The sequence below is a fragment of the Populus alba genome, chromosome 2 (assembly GCF_005239225.2).
Source record: "Populus alba chromosome 2, ASM523922v2, whole genome shotgun sequence".
Lineage (NCBI taxonomy): Eukaryota > Viridiplantae > Streptophyta > Magnoliopsida > Malpighiales > Salicaceae > Populus > Populus alba.
In genome coordinates, this window is record NC_133285.1 from 5,720,632 (window position 1) to 5,742,728 (window position 22,097).

The following is a 22,097-nucleotide window of genomic DNA, read 5'->3' on the forward strand; positions in this document are numbered from 1 at the left end:
TTTTTTTAATTTTTTTCTAATTTTTTTTTTTGTTTTTGCCATGTCATTTTTTTTCTAACTATTAGATTAATTTAATTTATTTCATGCCATTGCATTTTTATAAAAATGTATGTGGAATTTCGACTAGTTTAAGAATTATTTTTCCAGGTAATACTTTTTTTTTCCTTTTTCTAATCCAGCAAAAAAAAAAAAACTCAAAAAAGAGAAGGGTGGCATTTTCAATTTAGAAAGGCAGGCCTGCACCATCCTCCAGTGCCTGATTTTAAGTGGCTGTGCGCGGGATCAATGTGAGAGAGAGAGAGAGAGAGAGAGAGAGGTCACGGGTTTGTCTTGAAAGGTCCTTATTTCACAGTTCTAGACAGACAGACAGACACATATTCTCTCTCACCACACAACCGAGGAGACTATCCAACGTTATTGTGAATTCACCCCTCTTTTACTCACAGAGTTTAAAAACAACTTGTAGACAATATTTTACTGTATCACCAAGACACTTAAAAACATCCCTCCATCCTCTTCAACATTTCAATCCACACCCAGGACTCCCATCCCAAGCTTCACAATACCGCCATATTCACACTCTCTTCCTTAGCTATCACATCCAAAACCGTCACTGTTTCTCTCTTACACCTCTCTCTGTCTCTATCTCTGCAAAATAGCAGGCGCTTTTGATCTCCAATGGCTCTCATGTTAGATAACTGTGAAGGCATATTACTCTCATTAGACTCCCACAAATCAGTCCCAGCTCCTTTCCTTACCAAAACCTACCAACTGGTAGATGATCCAGCCACTGACCACATAGTTTCTTGGGGTGAAGATGACACTACTTTCGTTGTTTGGAGGCCACCTGAGTTTGCTCGTGATCTCCTTCCTAACTATTTCAAGCATAACAACTTCTCTAGCTTTGTCAGGCAACTCAATACCTATGTAAATATAACTTCAATCACTCTTATCATATGCCCTTTCTTTAAAACTTTGTGTCTTCGTTTTTTGTTTTTTCTATTTTTTTATTTTGGCTCTGATTTGGGTTTGTTTTTGGGTGTTTGGTGCATTAGGGGTTTAGAAAGATTGTACCTGACAGATGGGAGTTCGCTAATGAGTTTTTCAAGAAGGGAGAAAAACATTTACTTTGTGAAATCCATAGAAGAAAAACAGCTCAGCCACAAGTAGCCATTAATCAGCACCACCCACATTCTCCTTTTGGTGTTAACGGGCCCAGTTTCTTTCCTTTCCCAAGCAGAACCAGCATCTCTCCATCTGATTCAGATGAGCAAGCCAACAACTGGTGTGATTCACCTCCTCTCACTTCACCACCAAGAGGAGGAGTTGCTACCGCCACAGTTATTGGTGGTGGGGGTGGATTTAATAGTTCAGTCTCTGCATTATCAGAAGATAATGAAAGATTAAGGAGAAGCAACAATATGCTAATGTCCGAGCTTGCGCACATGAAAAAGCTTTACAATGATATTATTTACTTTGTCCAAAATCATGTCAAGCCTGTTGCTCCCAGCAATTCCTACTCTTCTTCTTTGCTTCTTTGTGGCCCATCACCTTATGCTACAACAAATCATGTTACTTCTAATGGTTCTCTAGTACAGAAGCCCTTAAACCAGCTTCTTGGGTACTATCCTACAACTGCTCCAACTAACCCTAAGCAAATCCCTCAAGTTCATGTTTTGATCAACTCACCTACAACTACTTCACAGAGCTCTTTGACCATTCTTGAAGAAGCCAACAACAATGTTTGCAAGACCAAGTTGTTTGGTGTGCCATTACAAACAAAGAAAAGATTGCACCCAGAGTATGGTTCTAATCCAGGAAATATGGAAACTAGCAAGGCTCGTTTGGTGTTGGACAAGGATGATTTAGGATTGAATCTTATGCCTCTTTCAAGATGTTAGTATCTTCAAATCAATTCAAAAGATCTGAGCTTTTTGGGTTTTATATTTATATCTTTTCTTAGATTTTATTTCTCGTTTGATTTTCATTGTCTTCTTTGAGTCTTAAGATAGTCTGAGATGATAGTAGCTACTAGCTCGTGTTAATGAGAGAAACATGCGTGTGCGTGCGTTTTGGTTTTTTGTGACCTTGTATATAACTTTAGTGCCGGGTATTTCCTCCCACTGCCATGAATGCAGGTGGGGTTTGGTTAGAATGAAGATCAAATCAAATCAAGTTTAAAAATCGCAAGTCCATTTCTAAAGAGATGTCCTTTCATTTTGATTGTTTGCAATTTATTGCTCTCTCCTCCTGCTTCTCCTCTTTCTGAATTTAATGTCTGTAAGCTTCAGTTCCATTAATTAATGCAAGGGAAAGAGAGAGTCTTGATGGCTTAATTAATTTCCTTTCCTTTTAGGTTCTTTTTTTTTTTTTTTTTTTGGGGGGGGTGGGGGGGGGATAGCTGAGAGCTGGGTTCATCTAGGGCTTTCTCTGATTAGTCCCATTAATGTATGATACGCAGCACTATATATGTCTTGCAAAATACTTCCAAAACATTCAAAAACTGATGGATGGGATAGAAACAAAAGTATAAAAGGGCAGCTAACCAGCTGAGGACAATATGATGATGGTCATTCATTTCTCAAAATATGATTAGCCTTTTCATAATAACTATCATTATCATTAATTATTCCTATAATTATTTGTCAATGTGAAAAGAAACTGTGTCTCTATAATACAATTAATCTGGAAAAGAAGCAGGCCATCATTTCTCGTTTGTATGCACTGTCAGTCGACGGCAATAAAATTACAAATTATCAGATGTAATGAAAGAGTACGGGGTTCAAAAAGTAAGAAGAAAAAAAAAAAGAGCGGCCTGTTCGATGAAAGCGAAATGCAAGAGAAACTGACTAAAAAATAAAGTGGTTTGAAATGTTTCTATCAAGGCTTCTATACTTCTTCTGAGGACCAGAAACCTTTGCTTTTACCTACTTTAAGTAGCCGATCAGCTTCCTCGAACCTCCCTTTGGATCCCATCTTCTCTTTCCTTACAACACATGCATCCCTGTTTTCACCATTTCCAATCCTTCTCAGTTTTTCTTCTTCCATGCTACAACCCCATAAAGATAGAGTCTTCATCAATGTTAGCTAAACAAACCAGCATTTGCTTAAAAACCCCGTCTCTTTTTATGCATGCCTTCGCCTTGTAAAGTGGGTTCGACTATACATTTCTACTGGCATGGGTTTTAATCTTCCTTTGTTTTTGTTGGCTTGTTTTTTTGTGTATTTTTCACGAAGATTATTTAATGTCTGAGACAGAGAAGCTCTGAAGAGACAGAGATGGGAGCATGTGTTGAGAAAAGTCCATTTTATCTAAGGTAGACAAATAGTATTCTTTGTCGTGCAATGTATACCTCTCATACGACATACAAAACCCTAACCCTAGTTTTTCTTATTTGACAAAAAAGTACCCCTATGCCTACGCCCCCTTCTCCGAGCCTTTGTCCTTTTTAGGACTTGGGAGGTATCGCACGTGACATGAAAGTTCCTGCGTGATGTAGAATACATAAATGAGATGACACGTCAGTCTATATACTCGTAGAAGGTTGAAAAGGAGTGTTGGGTGATGGGGCATCCAAAAGTGGATACGGATCATCCAGTAAAGATGCTTTAAAGGAAGGTGTTTGAGTGTTGCTGCCTAACAGCGACCATCGAAATCAGGTCTTTTGAATCAAAGTTTCAATTTTTTTTTTTTTAAGAAAAAAGGAAAAGAGAGAGATGGGATTTAAAAAGACTTGTTATGCTTCGTCTAGTCTTTTAATTTGATAGCAGTTTGTTGACATTTCCTTAGGCTTCTTTTTGTACAACACTTTATTGACAAGTTTTTGACATATACCACATATTCATACTACCGATAAGGATTTATATAATGCAGGGTGGATGCGTATAATAAATAAATATAAGGCTGTAAAAAAGAAAAAAACTAGCTAGTTGTATCCAAATTGTTTTCCCTTTTCTCCTCGAAGTTTCCCACGAGGCCATGCCCTACATATACATATAGCCTACCCTAACTAGGTTTAGTTTTCTAAATATTTAACCTGTACTGGAAGAAATTAGCTTTTCAATCTAGCAATGCATAATTAAAAGTCAAGGTTTTTTTTTGTTTGTCCTCAAAAGTTTTGAGGATTTTTTTTTAATTTTATCCTCTAACATTGAATTTACATGATATTGAACTTCATAATTTATTTCAATTTATTTTATAGGATTTCTCGATTCGATGACTTAAATTGCGAGTTTTGAAGGTTAGTCATGTTGATTCAGTATCTTTTTATCTTTTTTTAATTAAGTTTTTTTTTAAAAAAAATTTCATCTTTTAATATCGAGTTGATTAAGAATTATACTTTATATTTGCTTTTGTATTTTTTTTCTATGGGGTTATCACGGTCTCATGATCTAGGTCGTGAGTTTTATAAGTTAGATAGGTTGACTCGAGTTTATTTTGTCCTTGTATAAATTGATTTTTTTTTATTTTCATCCTTCAATATTAGGTTAATTGAGAATTATATTTTTTAAATTTTTTTCTTTCAATTTGCTTTCTATGTGTTATCCCGGTCTTATGACCTGGGTTTGAAAGGATAACCCGGGTTTACTTGGGTCATTGTTTTTGTCTATTTTTTTACATTTTCTTCCTATATAATCCTTCAATATAGGGTTGATATTAAATTGGGCTTTATAATATATATTTTTTCTTTCCATGGAGTTATGACGGTCTTATTATCTAGGTCATAGGTTAGGTCAATTGAATCAGGGTTTTTTATCCATTTTTTGTTGATTTTTTTCAATTATATTCTATGAGGTTGTCTCGTTCTAACGATCTAGGTTTAATAAGTTAACTTAGGTTGACTCAACTCATCTTTTTATTGATTTTTTTTTAATTACATCCTTCAATATTGGGTTGATTAGAAATTTAGTTTAATAGTTTTTTGTTTGCTCTTTATAAGATTATTGGGGTCTCATGACCTAGATAGTGGATTTGACAAGTTAATCTGAGTTGATCCTCATCGATCTAATATGTTTTCATTTTAATATTTTTTAAAAACTATCTTTGAGTCAAGCAATAGTTTTATTGACCAGTTTACATTAGGGATCAATCCCTATATAATTTTTTTTTTTTAATAAAAAACATGTTAACAATACTTAAATATTTTTTTACATGAAAAAAAAAATTTAACCTGCGGCAGAGCGCGACAAATTATACAATTAAATATAAAGCTAAAAGGTATGGAGAAAACACTATTTCATCACACTGATTAGCACTATAAATTATAATAGTAATCTACAGTGATGATTTTTTCTTGCATTTGAGCTCTTTTTTTTGTTTGGTTATTATTATTTTTTTTTAATTTAATTTGTATATGATATATATAGGGATTTAGAATTGATAATTTATTTTTAATTTATCTTTTATATAATTATCATGGTATTAAAATAAAAATAAAAAAAACATCTCAACATCACAACAAAATCTATTTTTTATAAAGTTAAATTAAATAAATAACTATACGCGTCACCACTTTAGTAATGGTTGTCGTGACGGGTCTTGAAATTGTCACCGCAGGCTCCTAGAAGGCAAAGCAACGTTGCATTGCATTGAGAGGGCAGGTCACTTGCTGGAATTAGTGAATTTTCGTACCTCCTTATTTTCCGTTTTCACGAGATGAAATCTCATCTCATCTGACCGATCTGTGGAAAAAAGTACCGTTGCATCTTATTGAATATTCTGCTTTTTGAATCATATGCGATGTTAAAATAATCCACGACTACATAGCACCGCCTCCTAAGATTAGAACCCTGATAAATTAATTAATGATTCAGATAATAATTAATGCCTTTTAAGGACCACCTTCTACTAGAGCTCACGGGTATCACAAGTAGCATCGTGATATGCTTTATTTTTTAAAGAATTTAGTTAAATAAAAAAATTATTAAAAATATTAGATTATTAAGTTTTTCGAAGTTAATAACTTAGTTTATGAGATTTGATGAAGAAATTCTAGTTGCCTTGTTTGCAGGTTTAGCAAAGTAATTTTTTTAAAATTAAACTGGATTATATGATCATTTTATTTTTCTTTTCACCATATGATTAAATAAAATAGTTTTTTTTAAAAAAAACACATTATTAAATTTTAGAAAGTTTATGGGCTTGTTTACTAATATGACGAGCTTGACTTTATTTTTTTAAAATTTTATTTTTTTTAATTTTATCCTTCGGTATTAGGTTGATTGAGAATTTAGTTTTATAGTTTATTTTGTTTTGCTTTCTATGAGTTTATCATAGTTTTTTAAAAAATCCCAATATTGGTTTGACGCTTAATTTTGCGATCATCTTTGTTTGTTATCATATAGTTAAATAAATAATAGTTTAGAAAAAAAAGTTATTAATCATAACGAAGTCCATTACCTGTTTTACGGGTTTAGCGTGTTGACACGAGTTACCCAATTTACAGGATTAATGGGTTTACCTATCAAATCTGATATGTTTTTTTAGTCCATGACTCAGGTTGTAGGATGACCAAGGTCGATCCAATCTGATATTGTCTCAATATATAAAAAAATTATTGATTATTTATAATTTATATCATGTTTATTTATTTATTTTAAGTTATATCATGTTTTTACCTGTTATTAAAATTATTTTTTAACCCATTAAATTAAATAATTCATTTTAGATCAGGTCTCCCGTAGTTTAATTTAAAACTCAAGCTAAAAAAGAAAAGAAAAGTAAAGTTCATAAATTTTAAGATTAAACTGCTTAATGATACTGTTAAAAAAATTATATACTCTTGATAATTGTTTTTTTTTTTTTTTAATTTGGCATTGTAATAATTATCTACTAAAGTACTGTCTTGACAGTTTTAATGTTTAATTACAGGCTCTCCAAACAGCTGTAAAAATTAGAAGCGGAGCATGCAATGTACTGCTCAGCGCATATTCTCGAGGCTGCTTCTGTGCGTTAGACAATTTATCGTGCATAAACAAGTTGTTTAAAACCAGTGGAGATCTCAAAATCTGCTGAAGCCTCCCTGCGTGTAGAGAAGATAGCAGATGGATTTGGGTTGCACATGATGTTTTTTATCACGGTGCAGATCAATTCAATATTAATAATTTGTTAATTATACCAAAAATAGGTAAGCAATTAATTAAGAAAACGTATTGCTATGGCGGCCGTACTGCTGTTAATCCATACATGGTTCCATCATCGCGATAATAATGCCTAATATAGTGTTTGGGAGCCAAAATCATCAAGGAAAGAAAGGGGGGTGAAATAAAACAGAGGAGAGGATGTAAAGGGAATGAATTTCATTTTCCTTGTTTTGCTTGGATCGAGGTGAAAATGAGGGAAGAAAAATAAAGAAATTGTTTTTAATTAAAAGTTATAACTTATAAATAGGTGGAGGTAAAGAGCAAAATTACCTTTTCTATCCTTGCTTTTGAATAAGTATATCATTTATTAAGTATAAATAATAAATTTATAAATTCTTTCTTCCTTTTATCTTCAAATTAAAGTGATTTAGAGCATGTTCGGCATTAAAAAAAATCTCAAAATGATATTATTTTTAACATAAATATAAAAACATATTAGATCGACACAAGTTAACTCTAATTAATCTGTTAAACTTGTAATCTGAGTTATAGACTTCACTAAATTCAAAAACATTTATTTATTTATTTATTTATATGATAAAAAAATATGAAAAATAATTCAAAATCAATTAAATATTAAAAAATAAAATTTAAAAAAAAGGTCAAGCCAAATGCACGACTTGGGTGGTCAAACATGCATGAGCCTTAAAAAAACTTAATTTTCAACCCAAAACACCTAATAAACACCATAAAACCTCCATAAATCCTCTACCATTCCCAAAACAACCTTAATTTACTTTTTCATATGTGTTCATATGAAAAACTCACCACCATCAAACTTATTTTTATGAATGAAACATGTTGATACCAGAAATGTGAGTTTCATAGTTGAAAAGTGATAAAAAAAACATTTTCTCTCTCATAATCATTTTCATTTGATTTTCTCTCCCCTCTCTCTAACTCAATGAGTAAAATGTTAAGAAAAGCAACTTTTGCACTAAAATTTAAATGAAAAAAGCTATAAGGGCTTGAAGAAAAAAAAAATATGAGAATGGAAAAAAAACATTTCCTTTAAATTTTAGATTAGCCATAAGTTTTCTCCTTATTTTACACCTTGATTTTTTATTGTTGATTTTTTTTTCTTACCTTAACAAATTTTGATAAAATTGTCATGAAATTAAATATAAAAGATTGGATTTTTATTAAGAAAATATTAAGAATAAAAATGAAAAAAATGATTAGTATATGATTTTAGACAACCGTTTTAATATATGTTGTTTTTGTAATGGTAGGCTCGTAGCAATTACATAATGTGCTCTTGAATTTGTATTACGATGTCAATGTCGAGTTAATGTTATTTTTGATATTATAGTTCAATTATATTTTTAAATATTTTTTAGATTTAAATTAATTTTTTAGGATATTTTTGTATTGTTTTAATTTGTTAATATCAAAACAAATTTTAAAAAAAAATTATTTTAATATATTTTTAAATAAAAAAAATACTTTAAAACAACCTTTAAGCATCTAGCTGGTCATTGTTTCAAGGTTGAAGCCTACTGTTTCAAAGCGGAAGTCCAGTGAACTAAACTACATCATTTTGTTTTTTGTTACCGCTTATTTTAAAAAATTGAATTTTAAATTTAAATTTAAATTAATATTATTATTATTCATGTATCATTATAATATTAAAAATACATTTTAAAAATAAAAAAAATATTATTTTAATATATTTATATATAAAAAAATTAATAACTACGCCTCCGCTCCTCACGGCTTTACTTCCGTCGGCCGCCGCTTCCTGGCCTCTTCCCAGCTTCAGGACCCCAAAGCATCTTCATGCTCCATCCTCTACTGGTCCTGGTCTAAGGTATATGCACTTGAACTGTTTGATTAAATTCATCTAAGTATGTTTAATCTAATATATTTCATTTCTATCCATTTATTAGCCTCAAGTGGGGGTTAAGTGCTTCCCAGAGAAGCCGGTAAAGCCGCTTGTTGCTAATAGTGAAGGCACTCAGGGGCGGAGCGAGGTGTGGTTTATAGGGGAGGCCAAAATAAATATAATAATATTTATTATTAAAAAGTTTATTTATTTAAATTAAAAATATTACATAATAGGAAATTTTAAAAAAATTTGCAGGGGCCCGGGCCCCTGCTCGCCACCCCCTGGCTCCGCCCCTGAAGGCACTTATCTTGTTGGAGGTGGTTTATCCTGGAATATTTACCTTGGGGAGGTGAATTTTCTTGCTCTCTCTCTCTCTCTCTTCTTTTCTTCGTATATGGTTGTTGATTTTGGCCAGCGGAAATTAGTTCGAAGAGCTGCTAATTTGGCTGTTGGGATATATCTGTCGTGTGAATGGAATGACGGGTAGATTGCTTAAGAAATGGCGTGCCCATTACAGGACTGTTACTTGCTTGGTTTTTACAGAAGATGATTCCCTTTTGGTTTCTGGTTCTGAGGATGTATCTGTTCGAGTCTGGTCACTACTCGTGTACGTCCTTTGTTTTTTTATAGCTTTTTGTTTAATGTTAATGGTTGATTTTTTATGCTGATGATTGTGGAGTATACTTGAGTTTCTTTTGTACAAGGTAGGATATTTGATGATTATCAAACAGAGCAGGCAAGCACACTTTACGAGCATAGCTTTCAAGAACATACTTTGCGTGTCACTGATATGGTAACAGGTTGATGTGATCTTTGTTGAAAATGATTATTTTCCACTGTTTTCATGTTATTTATAATTTTTTCCATTAACTTAGACACTAATTCATACTTCTATCGATAAATCAGTTGATAAGATGTTAATTGGATTAAGATATCGATCTATAATTGGATTATGATAATTGAGTTCAGTATTCAGTGAATCTGATTGCTTAGAAAGGTCGTCAAGGGAGCCACTCGTAGAATTGGAGTCGAGCTTGCAAGTGATGCATTTTAAACAAATTAGTTTTACAACCTTAGCCGATTAAAACTCTTTACTCAGTACCAATTTGGGGAAATATAACATGTTTCTTTGATAAATTTAGGATATACTTTGATGTGCCTATTCGCTAGCATGGTTTTTGAGTGGCTAGGACCATCCAGTTCCTTGTGCAGAAAGATTCTATCCTAAATGGGGACTGTAATTATTTAATTTTGTTTTTGTTCAAATAAGAAAATCGCGTACAATTTCAGGATTATAAATTGCTTGTGGTTTGTCTATTATCCTGTGACTGGCACTGTATCATCGGAAACAATTTTGCTTCACTGTATGTAATTTTTATGCTGTTTGTAGAGCCACGTATATTTATTATAAGCAATGTACGCTCTTTCAAATTTTTTTGAATCCATATATTTTGCATTAAATTTGTTCCATGATATGGGCTAGATTTTTTTTCCGATGTGGATTGTATTAGGTGTGGAGCTTATCTAACAGAATCTTATTAAGAAATATATAGTTTTCCTCTATAATTGATGCGATTACATTGGACCCTGGTGAACATGTATTTTATGCTGGTGGCAGAGATGGCAAGATACACATTGCTGCGCTCAATGCTGATAGCTCATCTAGCAAAAGTCACTGGTTGCACATCATCAGTTCATTACCTAGTCACAGGTTTGTGATTTTTCTTACAGATTCATGTCATAAATGTGGCAATCTTCTAGCATGTAAATTTTCTGCCTTCGATGTTTTCATTGCTCATATCATTTCCACCAAGTAACTCAGCCTCTTGCTTTTGGATTGTTTTGTTAATTGAAATTAAGGTGCGTGCTTTGTAGTATTTGATTTTTCTGTGTAACAAGTGTGTACTGTATAGTATTTGATTGTTCTGTGTAACAAGTGTGTACTGTATAGTATTTAATTATGCTATTTAGCAAGACTCTTCATGGTGTCAGCAGTGCCTTCAATTGCTGCCCTTCATTGTCATGATGGCATGACCGATTCTTGCTTCTGACAAGGGCCTAGATCTTGAGATTGTGAACATGCTATATTTTGGAGAAATGTTTCCCATTAATATGCAGATTTAATTTTCACTCCTGGGGAACATGGTGTTTTTTTCCTAGATTTAGAGATGTTCATAGATTTTTTTTCAACTCAAAAGATAATGAATCGATTTCCTATGCTATTTAGAAGGTTCCCACATGATCTTTAGATATTAATAAGCATCAGCAGCAGCACTTAAATAATTGTTATTATACATACTTATTTATGCCTTGTATTGAACAGTAAGACTGTTACTTGCTTAGCAAATAATACAAATGGAAATATATAGCTTGCTGGATAGGGAGGATGGTATGATTCGAGTTTGGGACCCAAAAAAAAGGTTTTGTTCTAATTACCTAGACTTACGTTCGCTTATTTGCATATGGTGTTTGCCTTCTTCCTAATTTTTATTCTTTCTTTCTATGCTTAAATTTATGGATTGTGATTTGACATTGCACGATTCAAAGGTCCTGTGAACAACATCCATGTTGTTAAGCGAATGGCGTCCTTGAACCCGCAATGTTGTCAAATGCTCAAGCTTCCTCAAGAAGGCATGGATCATCATTACCACCTCCGCTCAATAAATATATCAATACAACTCCGCTCAATAAATATATCAATACAACGGATGAGAAAATCGTTACGCAGTAGTTAATCTCCAGGCTTCTTGCAATAATCCTCTGGATTCTTCATGCATCAGCTCTCAAGTGATTAATAGTCAAATCAAAGAACTTCAGGTTCTTAATTGCTGAAATTTTTTCATTTTTTCACTTTATTAATGCAGATAACTAAATTCAATTTTTCCAGTACTGTTACTGTGATGATTGTTGTTTTAGAAAGAGCTCCCTATTGATTTCTGTCCAACTGCGTAGAATCTCTGTAACTTGTATTTACAAAATTTTGATTCCAGCAACAAGGCTCAGCTGCTGCAGCCGAAATGGAGGTGGAGAAGCTAAAGCTTGATTGCACGCAATCAATGCAAATGCTTCAAAGGTGGAAGAAAATGTATGACAACTTGCATGAATTTTGCGAGGACGAGCTCTTGGATGGAGATGACGTGGGGACTGCAAATCAGATATTAACCTGAGATGTCAAAGGATTTCTCATTGCACGAATGGCTTCAAAGTTTCCGTCAGTGTATTTGCCATTAATCCGATGAGTGGTGAGAACCTCCGATTTAGTTATTCACAATCATGTCCTTTTTTTCGGAAATTTTCATTTGTTGACCATAAAAAACAAGTCATCCTGAAGGTATTTGGGAACAACATTCAAGATTAGGATTACGGTAACAGTTTTATCAGACAGATGAGCTTCAATCATGTTACTGCCATTCCATGGAAGCTGGATGATTAACCACTCATATTTTTCACTCTTTATCGATTGCGGGTTTGACTACTTTACCATCCTCAGCCCAACTAAAGGATTTCATGCCCCAAGAGAAGGTCAACTTAGTTTTCCTGATTCCCCTGCCTCTGGAATTTATTATCCTTGTATATGAAGTTGATGTTCATAATTTAAAGAATCCCATGAATTTGCCACAGCATCATGCGGAACAAAGTGCCATTATGATTGGGTGCTCAGATTTGAATCATTGTCTTCATGAGCAGTCATATGATGAGCGTTGTCTGTTTACTTATTTGATTAGGGGTTAGCAGAGGGTGAGAATTGCAGTTCTTGTCATAGGTGAAAATGAATTTGTACAGTAAGTATTTCGAAGGAGTTTAAGACATTTAAATAGGATTTTCCAGCAAATGTAAGGAGATAAAGACGCAAAACGAATAATTAGGTAGGCTCCCCTCCCTTCTTCTTCTTCTTCTTCTTCTTCTTCTTACACCACCATGAATATCCGGTCCAGTATATATGTAACTCGATTACAAAATAAGTTTTAATAGCACTAAAATTTATAGTAGTAGAACTAATAATTTTTTAAGAAATAAATTCATGATTTAAATTATATCCCTAGGTATTAAGCTGTTTCCCTTTTGATTGATGATAGATGCACATTTTTAACCATAATCTCCATGTGTGGACGCAGATGAGCGTTGTAATTGTGTGCTCAAAGCCATTCAATCACAAAAAAAAAAATGCAAAGAGCTGAAAGAATGCGCAGCCCAAAATTTACTATACAAGGCAATACTCAGCTTGCGAGCTCATCTGTAGTTTCGTGACGCAAACACCACTGGTGAATCTATAGATTTACCTGAAAAAAAGTCTAATCAACCAGACCCTTTCTACACGCTAGCTTTCATAGAAGGAAAGACTGGCGAGTGCTCTGAAAATGTACTCTCCAAAAATTGACGCCAAAGCCATAGAGTTTTTCAGGATTCTAACATGTTAATTAACACAAAGCAAAAATTATTTAGAAAAACAGCACGTTTTAAAAAGTTACAAATGACATTTAAGAGTCGCTAGTCACGAGTGCATTCTGCCACTCTCTCAAATCATAAAATTGATTGACACAAAATTCAATAAAAAAAAAATATTGGAAACACACCAAAATTTCGATGACAACATTACCAATATCATTAAAAGGATTGAGATAAGATGAATCCAATAATACCAAGAAAAGTCACCAACGATGACAAGAGTGGACCACACAAACAAACCAAAGATAAGTGAGCCATAACACTTTTAGACAGATCATGTGGTCCACTCCATTCATTGTTTATGACCTTTTTTGGTATTGTTAGATTCATCTTATTAAAATCTTTCCAACGATATTGGTGGTATCTTTATCAGAGCTTCGGTGTGCCTCTAGTGTCATTTTTTTGGGTTTCTCTCTCTCTCCTCTCGTAATTTGTAAAGAAATAGGAGAGAGAGAAAAGTAAAATAAAATAACTCTAGAGGCACACCGAGCTCTGATGACGACACCACTAATACCTTTGAAATTATCTCGACAAGATGAATTCAATGACACAAAAAAAGTTACAAACAGTGAACGAAGTAAATCACATAAGCCGTCTAAAGGTATCGGGGCTCACTTGTCTTTGGACAGGTCATATGGCCAACTCCAATCATTGTTTGTGACTTTTCTTGGTATTATTGGATTCGTCCCATTAAAATCTTTCCAACAATACTGGTGGTGTCATCATACAAGTCTTGATGTGCTTCTAACGTCTTTTTCTGTTTTTTTCTTTCTTATATATATTTTTTTATTGAATCTTGTGTCCAATAATTTTGTAACTTGAGAAAGTAACAAATTACATTTGGGATTCGTGGATCGCAAATATCATTTGTGACTCTCTAAATTGTGCTATTTTTCTAAATATTTTTTACAATATGTTATTTTATTGATAAACCCAAATTCAACGAGCCCACCCCCCCCCCCAATGCCAAAAAAAAAACCCATGGTCTCAGGCAATATGTCTAGACTCAGCCCTAATAGCCCCAACCTTAGAGAAGAGCTCAGCCCTCATGGGTGTAGCCCAGAAAACAAGCTCAACTCTTATAGGCTCAACTTACAGGAAAAGCCTAACTCTCATTGGTTCGACTTAGGGGAAGAATCTAACCCTCATGGGCTCGGCCTTATGGAAGAACAAAAAACCATGGGCCTATCCTAGGGGAAGAGCCTGACTCTCATGGGCTTGACCTAAGAGAAGAGCTCATCCCTCATGGGCTCAACCTAAGGAAGAGTTCATTCACCATGAACTCAGCTACATTTTAGATCATACTCTCCCAACACTCTTAGATGTATAAAAGTCCTTTAAGAGCAACCATATTTCTATCAACATTAATGTTGTGTAAGGAAAATATATAAATGTCCTTTAAGTACTTATCATATTTTCATCGATATTAATATTTTGTAAGAGGTAGTGTATAAAAGTTTGTTGAGGGCCCATTATATTTTTATTAACATTAATGTTTATGTAAGAGATATTTATCTCTTATTAATACACATATTAATAATATTTTCTCATTTAAATTATCAAGGTAAAATTATACTTTTAACTCTTTTTTTCTATGATTAGACAAGACTCATGTGCTATAGTCCCACTCTAAAATATTATTATTTAAAACATAAATCTTGCCAAAAGCTACTTCAATTTTCAAGGAAATCATCATTTATCAAAAAAAAAAAATTTACTATGCTAGAATACCGAAAAACTTCAAAGCCATAACAATCCCTAAACGCCAAAGATGCTATGACTGTTTGGTCTGAGGAATTTGGCAATTAGAAAACGATCCAAGTTGGTGTTGAAAACCATGCAGAGAGCGAGAGGTGAAGAAGAAATGCCAGACCATTTTTTATTAACTTAATATCATAAAAAAAGAAAAAAGAAAAAAAAAAGAGTTCCTTTTCATCTCACACTCTCAGCCTGCAGTTCCCGATGGGAGAGGGAACTAGTTGAAGAAAGTGGGAGAAGCAAATAATTATTAGAATATTTGGTTTTGATGTTATTTTATTAGGCATTCACTATAAATTATTGAATGGGGATGTGGGGAAGAGAAGATAAGGTAGGGCAATGGTGATAATGCCAAGTTTTTTTTATATATATATAAAAAAAAACAACCCAACAACAAAATCTCTCTTCCCAGGATTCCTTTTATCCTATCGAACCTCTCCTTGCAGAGAACATGTCTCTTTATTCATGCCTTCTTGATATACATAAAAAAAAACTACTTTAATTATTTATTTATTTGTTTGTTCGAATAAGAACTTTAAATTATTCAGTATTTTAATAAGAAAGAGTAGGCGTCAGCAATCTGGAGTCGGGACAGAGTTTTTTAAAATCTGCAGGAGTGGATGGGAGAGGGTGTTTTGTGTTGGTGTTGCAGGAAAGAGAGCAGGCAATACCAAACAACACTTACATGTTTCTGTTTCTGTTTCTGTTTCTCTCATTAATTATGATCTATCTTCTCCTCTTCCTAGCCAACCTCTGCAAACCACGACCGTGCGTCTGTCTGTCCCATTGATGACGACTCATCAAACCCATGTATAAGCTCTTCTCTTAATCCCATACAATACCGCAAGAAGGAGGGTTACTGTTAGACAATGCATCATAGACTAATCCGAAAAAAACATGATATAAACACAGTTTATCCGAAGATCGCATTTTCCAACTGTACATGTGCATGTACAGCACATTAATTCACTATCTAAACTCGTTTGATGTTCGTAATGTATGAGGCACTTGCGCTCCATTCGAGGATGGGAATGGCTATGTTCATCGAATGTTTTGTGTAATTAAAAAATATATACAGTTGATCGACATCGATCTCTGGTTTGAGCATTAATGCGTTCCCAGTTCCCTTAGCCATCTACTAGTTATTTGAAATGCGTTTTCTCCTAGGGTGGATAATTTTTTCAGCCCAAAAAAAAGTATTATGTAAGATTTTTAAATGCCTTTTTTTTTACAACAAGAATTTTAATTATAAATCTAAAAGTCTATACATCCATTTAATTAAATTAATAAACAATTATCTTTGTTAATAAATATATATAAAAAATGTTAACATGCATGTCTATTTCCCTTAGCCATCTACTAGTTATTTTTGTCATACTATAGTGGTATCAGAGCTCCTCTGGTTTGTGGGTGACCATGACCTCCTCCTCGCCATCTTCTCCTCATCCTTCTTATCTCTGAAACCGATCTTCCTCTTGTCAATCCTTATCACGCTTTTGTCAAAAAATCTCCTTCTGTTATCCGTAGTATTAAGACTCTCATCAAACAACCTTCTCGCGTGGCCAAAGAATATGTTCAAGCCTCCTCTTTTGACCACCATAAAATTCCTGCTACTTCTCGGGAACAATTTGTTACTCTTGAAATACCAACCGAATTTCCAGGTCAATGGATTTCTCAAGGATACACGCATATTTATTTTGGTGCTATTCGACTAGCCTTGTCTTACCATGGCCGCAAAGGTTTACCTGTTACAGCCCGGTTAGCTCTCCTAGATACCAGATATCTAGAGTATCAACATGCATGCATAGGTTCTCTTGAAACAACACTCAATTGTGGTACAGTGGTTGTTACTTTCTACCCAAATTTTAATATGGCATTGGACGATCCTCAACTTCATAATTTTTTAAAGGTCCAACTACAGATCACTGGTGCTGATCAAGTTCAAGACACTTATCAAGGCACTCTTCATTATCAAATGGCCTACAGGGTCCAAAATCATGCTTTTGATTTAGTACTCCCTGTTACCAATGATGCGTTGCTTATCACTGTTGATACCAATCAACGAGCTACCTGTACTCATGTCCCGAGACAAATCCCGAAAGAGGACTTACAAAAGTTACTCCCTTCTTCTTGGATTACAAATTATGAAAAGTTGCATCAAAGCTCTGTCCCCATACAATCCACAGAACCTGAGTTCACCAAAAAAGCTGATGAAACTGTTGAAATCATCTTCAAGAAAGGAGAATCTTCTACTTCTCCACCAGGAATCTTTTCCTCCTCCATTTCGATGGTGCAACCCGCTCCAGCTCCTCTTCCAGTACCTGTAGAGTCCTTCTCTAAGGATGGCTGCCCGGTCTATGTTTTTTCTCAGGACAACCATGTTTTTTGGGACATCTGTAGCTGTGAGAGCTGTTGTAATGAGGACTTGGAAGCTGACTTCTCTAAGCATAAAAGGAAATCCTCAGGGCAAAAGCTGAAAGTCAGATACAATCACGGTGACAGAACAATTGACACTTTGGGGCAACCTTCTGGAAAATTTGACTACCTTGTCAAATATACTCCTCCCTCTTGGGAACCTCCTGAACAAGTCCCCACATTCTCCATGTATCAACCTACAAACTCTTATGATGATGATTTTCCTGCCCTACAAGAACAGGTCAAAGACAGGGTTCGAACTCTTCCCCAAATTCACAATCCTCAAGGTGTTGATGCTGATGGCCGCTCTAAACAAGTCACACAAGCCGAAGCAGTGCTAAATTGGCAAAGTCAAAATGCCATCACTCAAAATTCTGTTCTTCATAGAATTGAATCTAAGGTTGACCTGTTACAGACTAATCTCAAAAAGATGACAGTCTCTGTTGATTCTCGAATTCTACATCTCGAGCAACTGTGTGCTGAAATTCAACAAAGAATCTCCACCATCCATGAGTACTTAATCCTTCAAGCTTCTACTGGTAGACATGTAGACCCTCAGAAGGAACATGAGATTCAGTCACTCAAAATACAACTCAAGTCTCTTCAGGCTGAATTGGCCAAATCCAAATCTAAGCCTTTACCATTCCCTGAACCTCCACAGAATAGGATGACTTCATATTATCCAGACCCTTATTGGGCCAAACATTCCTCTTCTTACAACCCACAACCTCCACCTAATACACCTCAACTATTTGGAAACCCAGACACCGAAAAACTTTTCAAACCTCTTCCTAAAAGAGATAAAGGGAAAATTACAATCTCAACCACTTCTAAAAAACCCAGATCACCAGCCCCTATCATCTCTTCATCCTCTGACTCATTTGACTCAAAAAAGCATGAACCAGATGACCCCTTCCAAGACTCTCAGGACCCTTATCAACTTATGATCCAGTCAAATCAGCCTTCCAATCCTATTCAATCTCTTCTCACCAAATATTCCCAACAGACAATTTCTAAGATCCTTACTCATGAACCTCTTGCTCATACATCTGAAGAAGAGACTCCTGATGATGAAACTCTTGTTACTTCTGAAGAATCTTTTACTGAAGATGATTCTTCCACTTGCTCTATGCCACCATTACTAATGGTTGATCCTTCTACAGCACATTCATCAGATCCTCAATCCTCACGAACTCGGCAAGAACCTCCTCCAACTTCTACCACAAGAGTAAGTGTGGATGAACCAATTAGCAGTGATGATGAAATAAATCTCAATCCACACCATTTTCAAACCCATATCCATTCTTCAAGCACTAGTGGCTACTTTACTCTGGATGATATACCAAGAGTCAAATGGCGAGACAGAATCCTTGAATTTCATTCCTGGCTTACTAGCTATATGCTTAAGGATGGTGTAACCCTCAGAGATGCATTACAACAGTTCTCTGCCAAGTTCTCTGGCACCTTATGGGATTGGTTCCATGCCCTAGGAGATTATCGGCAAATGCAATTCGTGAATAGTGCATCTCTTTCTGAAGCTTTGGGTTGGCTCCATTATGAATTTCTTGGAGAAGCTTTAAATGACAAGGAAATAGCACGGTATGAGTATTTTAAAATGAAGTGTTGTTCCTATTTGAGATCTGATCTTGAAAAACATTTTAAAGACATGTGCCGCAGATACCATATTCTTTCTGGTCCTGATGATCCAAGCCTTAAGCATGCCTTTTTGGCATCCATACCTAGAGATCTGGCTAAAGAAACCTTCAGATTATTCAAAACCAGAAAAGAAGTTATTGACAATCAATCTCTCGGCACAATATTTCATCAGGTGTTAGAAGCACTTAACAAAATGTGTGACCAACACAAATATTTTACCAAGCTTTTACAGCCTGATAAAACCATGCTCCGTGCTTGCAAAAGACCAGACTTGCTAATCAAATGCTCAGATGATGCTGATTGCAATTGTCCCTTGAAGAAGAAGAAGCATTTCAAGAAAATTCACCGATCCTCTTTTAATGGCCGCCAGAAAAAATGGAAGTTCTTACGACGTCGCCATACTAGATGCCCCAAGCATTTCACTTCCAGCTCCAATAGATGCTTCATCTGTAAGCGTAAAGGCCATTTTGCCAAAGCTTGTCCACAAAAGAAGGCCCAGTCCTTGAAGTTAATTGATTTTTTGGCCCAAAATACCAAGTTCAATCCTGATGATGATGAGGTCGAATCTTTATTCTCACTCACGGATGAGATTACTCCTGATACCATAGCAGCTGTGGCAGATGAAAGTTCTGATGATGAGATATATGAACTTTACCAAGCCTAAACTACCATTCCCCCTTCACATCCAATACCCTTAGCCCCTGTTACTATTCTTACATCCACCTATGTCAAACCCATCAAAGCCATAGCTTTGTTCGACACAGGAGCCCACAGAACAATTCTTAACCCTAAAGTCCTTCCACCATATTGTTGGGTTACTCATAAAGAATACTTCCGAGCTGCTGACAACCAAGTCTTTTGCACCCAATACAAAACAAAAAAGCCCATTACCATACAAATCTTGCCCCAATGCTCAGTCAAGACTCATGTCCTTGGATCTCCTTTACCTGGCAAAGATTTAGTTATTGGGTTTGATGTTTACTTCAAATCCAAGTTCAAGATCCTCCCTGGAGGTATTCAGTATAAAGCCCATTTCCTTCCTTATACTCTCACCCCTTCATTATATGAAATGCAACCCTCTTCCACAGACTACATTGCCCTCATCAAAGCTCAAATCATCCACAACTCATGTTCAAACTCTCATCAGGAATTTCTTGCCAAATGTTCTCATCCATTATGGAAAAATCCACAGTTTTTCATTAAGCTTCCTTTCAAGCTTAATGAGGACATCAATCCCACAAAAGCCAGTCACTCTGGGATGAATCCTGAGCATAAAATGTTGGCTCAAGAGGAATGTGCCCAATTACAGGCTCAAGGATTAATTGAACCTACAAATTCCCCATGGTCCTGTGAAGCCTTTTATGTTAATAAAAGGTCCGAACAAAAATGTGGCAAGCTTAGGCTGGTAATTAATTATCAACCTTTGAATCATTTCCTCCAAGACGATAAGTTCCCCTTGCCAAATACAATGACATTATTTTCCTGTCTTCACAATGCCAAGGTCTTTTCTAAGTTTGATCTCAAGGCTGGTTTTTGGTAACTTGGCATTCATCCTGAAGATCGTCACAAAACAGGTTTCTGCATACCAGACCATCATTATCAATGGCGAGTCATGCCTTTTGGTCTCAAAGTGGCACCTTCTTTATTTCAAAAGGCCATGATCCGAATATTTGAACCCATGCTCCCCTCAGCTTTAGTCTACATTGATGATGTGTTACTTTTCTCAAAAGACGAGGAGTCACATGCTACTCTGTTAAAACAATTCGCAGAGCTCGTCCACCAACATGGCATTATGCTTTCTGAAAGTAAGATGCTTATCTGTCAGAAGGAAATTGAATTTCTTGGCATGGTCTTTGCAGATGGTGCTTATACACCTGGCACCCATATAGCTGAAGAACTTCAAAAGTTTTCAGATGGCCCCCTCACGAGAAAGCAAGTCCAACAGTTTTTGGCATTGTTCAATATCTTAGAAATTTTATTCCTCGAGTTGCACAACTGACAAGGCCACTTCAGCTCATGCTAAAAAAAGATGCGGGCCCTTGGACAGAAAAGCAGACACAAGCTGTCAAGAAATTAAAGACAGCCACACAAAATCTGTCTGCCTTAGTCATTCCATCAACAGGACACCGCATACTCCAAACTGATGCCAGTGACCAGTACTGGAGTGCTGTCCTTCTTGAAGATAAAGATGGCCACCGACACATATGCGGTTACAAAAGTGGGTCTTTCAAGGAGTCAGAAACTCACTATCACTCCACTTTCAAGGAAATATTAGCTGTAAAGTATGGCATCCAAAAATTTGAATTTCACTGGCAGCATATCACTTTACAGTAATTATGGACTGTTCCTCTTTTCCAAAAATGCTACAGTTCCGACGCAAGATGCTTCCTCATCCACAGCTTCTGAGATTAGCAGAGTGGTTTTCCAAGTACACCTTCACCGTCGAGCATATAAAGGGGACCAAGAACTTGATTCCAGACATGCTTACCAGACCACCTAAATCACAAACATTACTCCTTCCACTGATCCTTATGGCTTCCTCTTCCAATCCACCTCCGACTGAACAAGACTTCCCTACAGATGATTTACCCCCTCTTGCTCAAAACATGGTCCTTAACCACACTCTTAACCTGCAGGCTAAAGACAAATTATTTAGCCTCCAAAACCACCTCCTCATTCACTACGATATGACTTCCCTTTGCTTCCAAAGCCTAGGCATCCATCCCAAGTACCCTTTCATCCACCTTTTCACTTTCAAACCCTCTGGCTTGTTTCCCAAAGAACTCTACTTTTTCTTGTGGTATCTCTGCCACCTCTATCATGTTGCTGTAGAGTTTCCAACTGACTATTT

The 22,097-nt window shown here is 35.3% G+C and overlaps 2 protein-coding genes across 23 annotated transcripts; both read left to right on the plus strand.

The window, feature by feature from the left end:
- Window positions 1–425: 425 nt before the first annotated feature.
- Window positions 426–1,944, plus strand: LOC118062621 (heat stress transcription factor B-4). Its single transcript, XM_035076457.2, has 2 exons — window positions 426–927; window positions 1,056–1,944. Exons 1-2 carry the CDS (start codon window positions 679–681, stop codon window positions 1,899–1,901), a joined length of 1,095 nt encoding a protein of 364 aa, XP_034932348.1. The 5' UTR covers window positions 426–678; the 3' UTR covers window positions 1,902–1,944.
- A 6,717-nt stretch (window positions 1,945–8,661) lies between these two features.
- LOC118062623 (protein ROOT INITIATION DEFECTIVE 3-like) lies at window positions 8,662–12,423 on the plus strand. Of its 22 annotated transcripts, XR_012169116.1 has the most exons (8): window positions 8,662–8,953; window positions 9,033–9,096; window positions 9,271–9,320; window positions 9,459–9,578; window positions 9,680–9,764; window positions 10,590–10,682; window positions 11,295–11,391; window positions 11,519–11,650. XR_012169116.1 is itself a non-coding variant. In XM_073407401.1 (4 exons), exons 1-4 carry the CDS (start codon window positions 9,448–9,450, stop codon window positions 12,012–12,014), a joined length of 369 nt encoding a protein of 122 aa, XP_073263502.1. In that variant the 5' UTR covers window positions 9,327–9,447; the 3' UTR covers window positions 12,015–12,423. The 22 variants fall into 22 exon arrangements, 1 of the variants encoding a protein (XP_073263502.1); XR_012169121.1 differs by lacking the exons at window positions 11,295–11,391; window positions 11,519–11,650 and adding an exon at window positions 11,962–12,423; XR_012169118.1 differs by lacking the exon at window positions 11,295–11,391 and having other exon boundaries at window positions 11,548–11,650.
- Window positions 12,424–22,097: the final 9,674 nt, after the last annotated feature.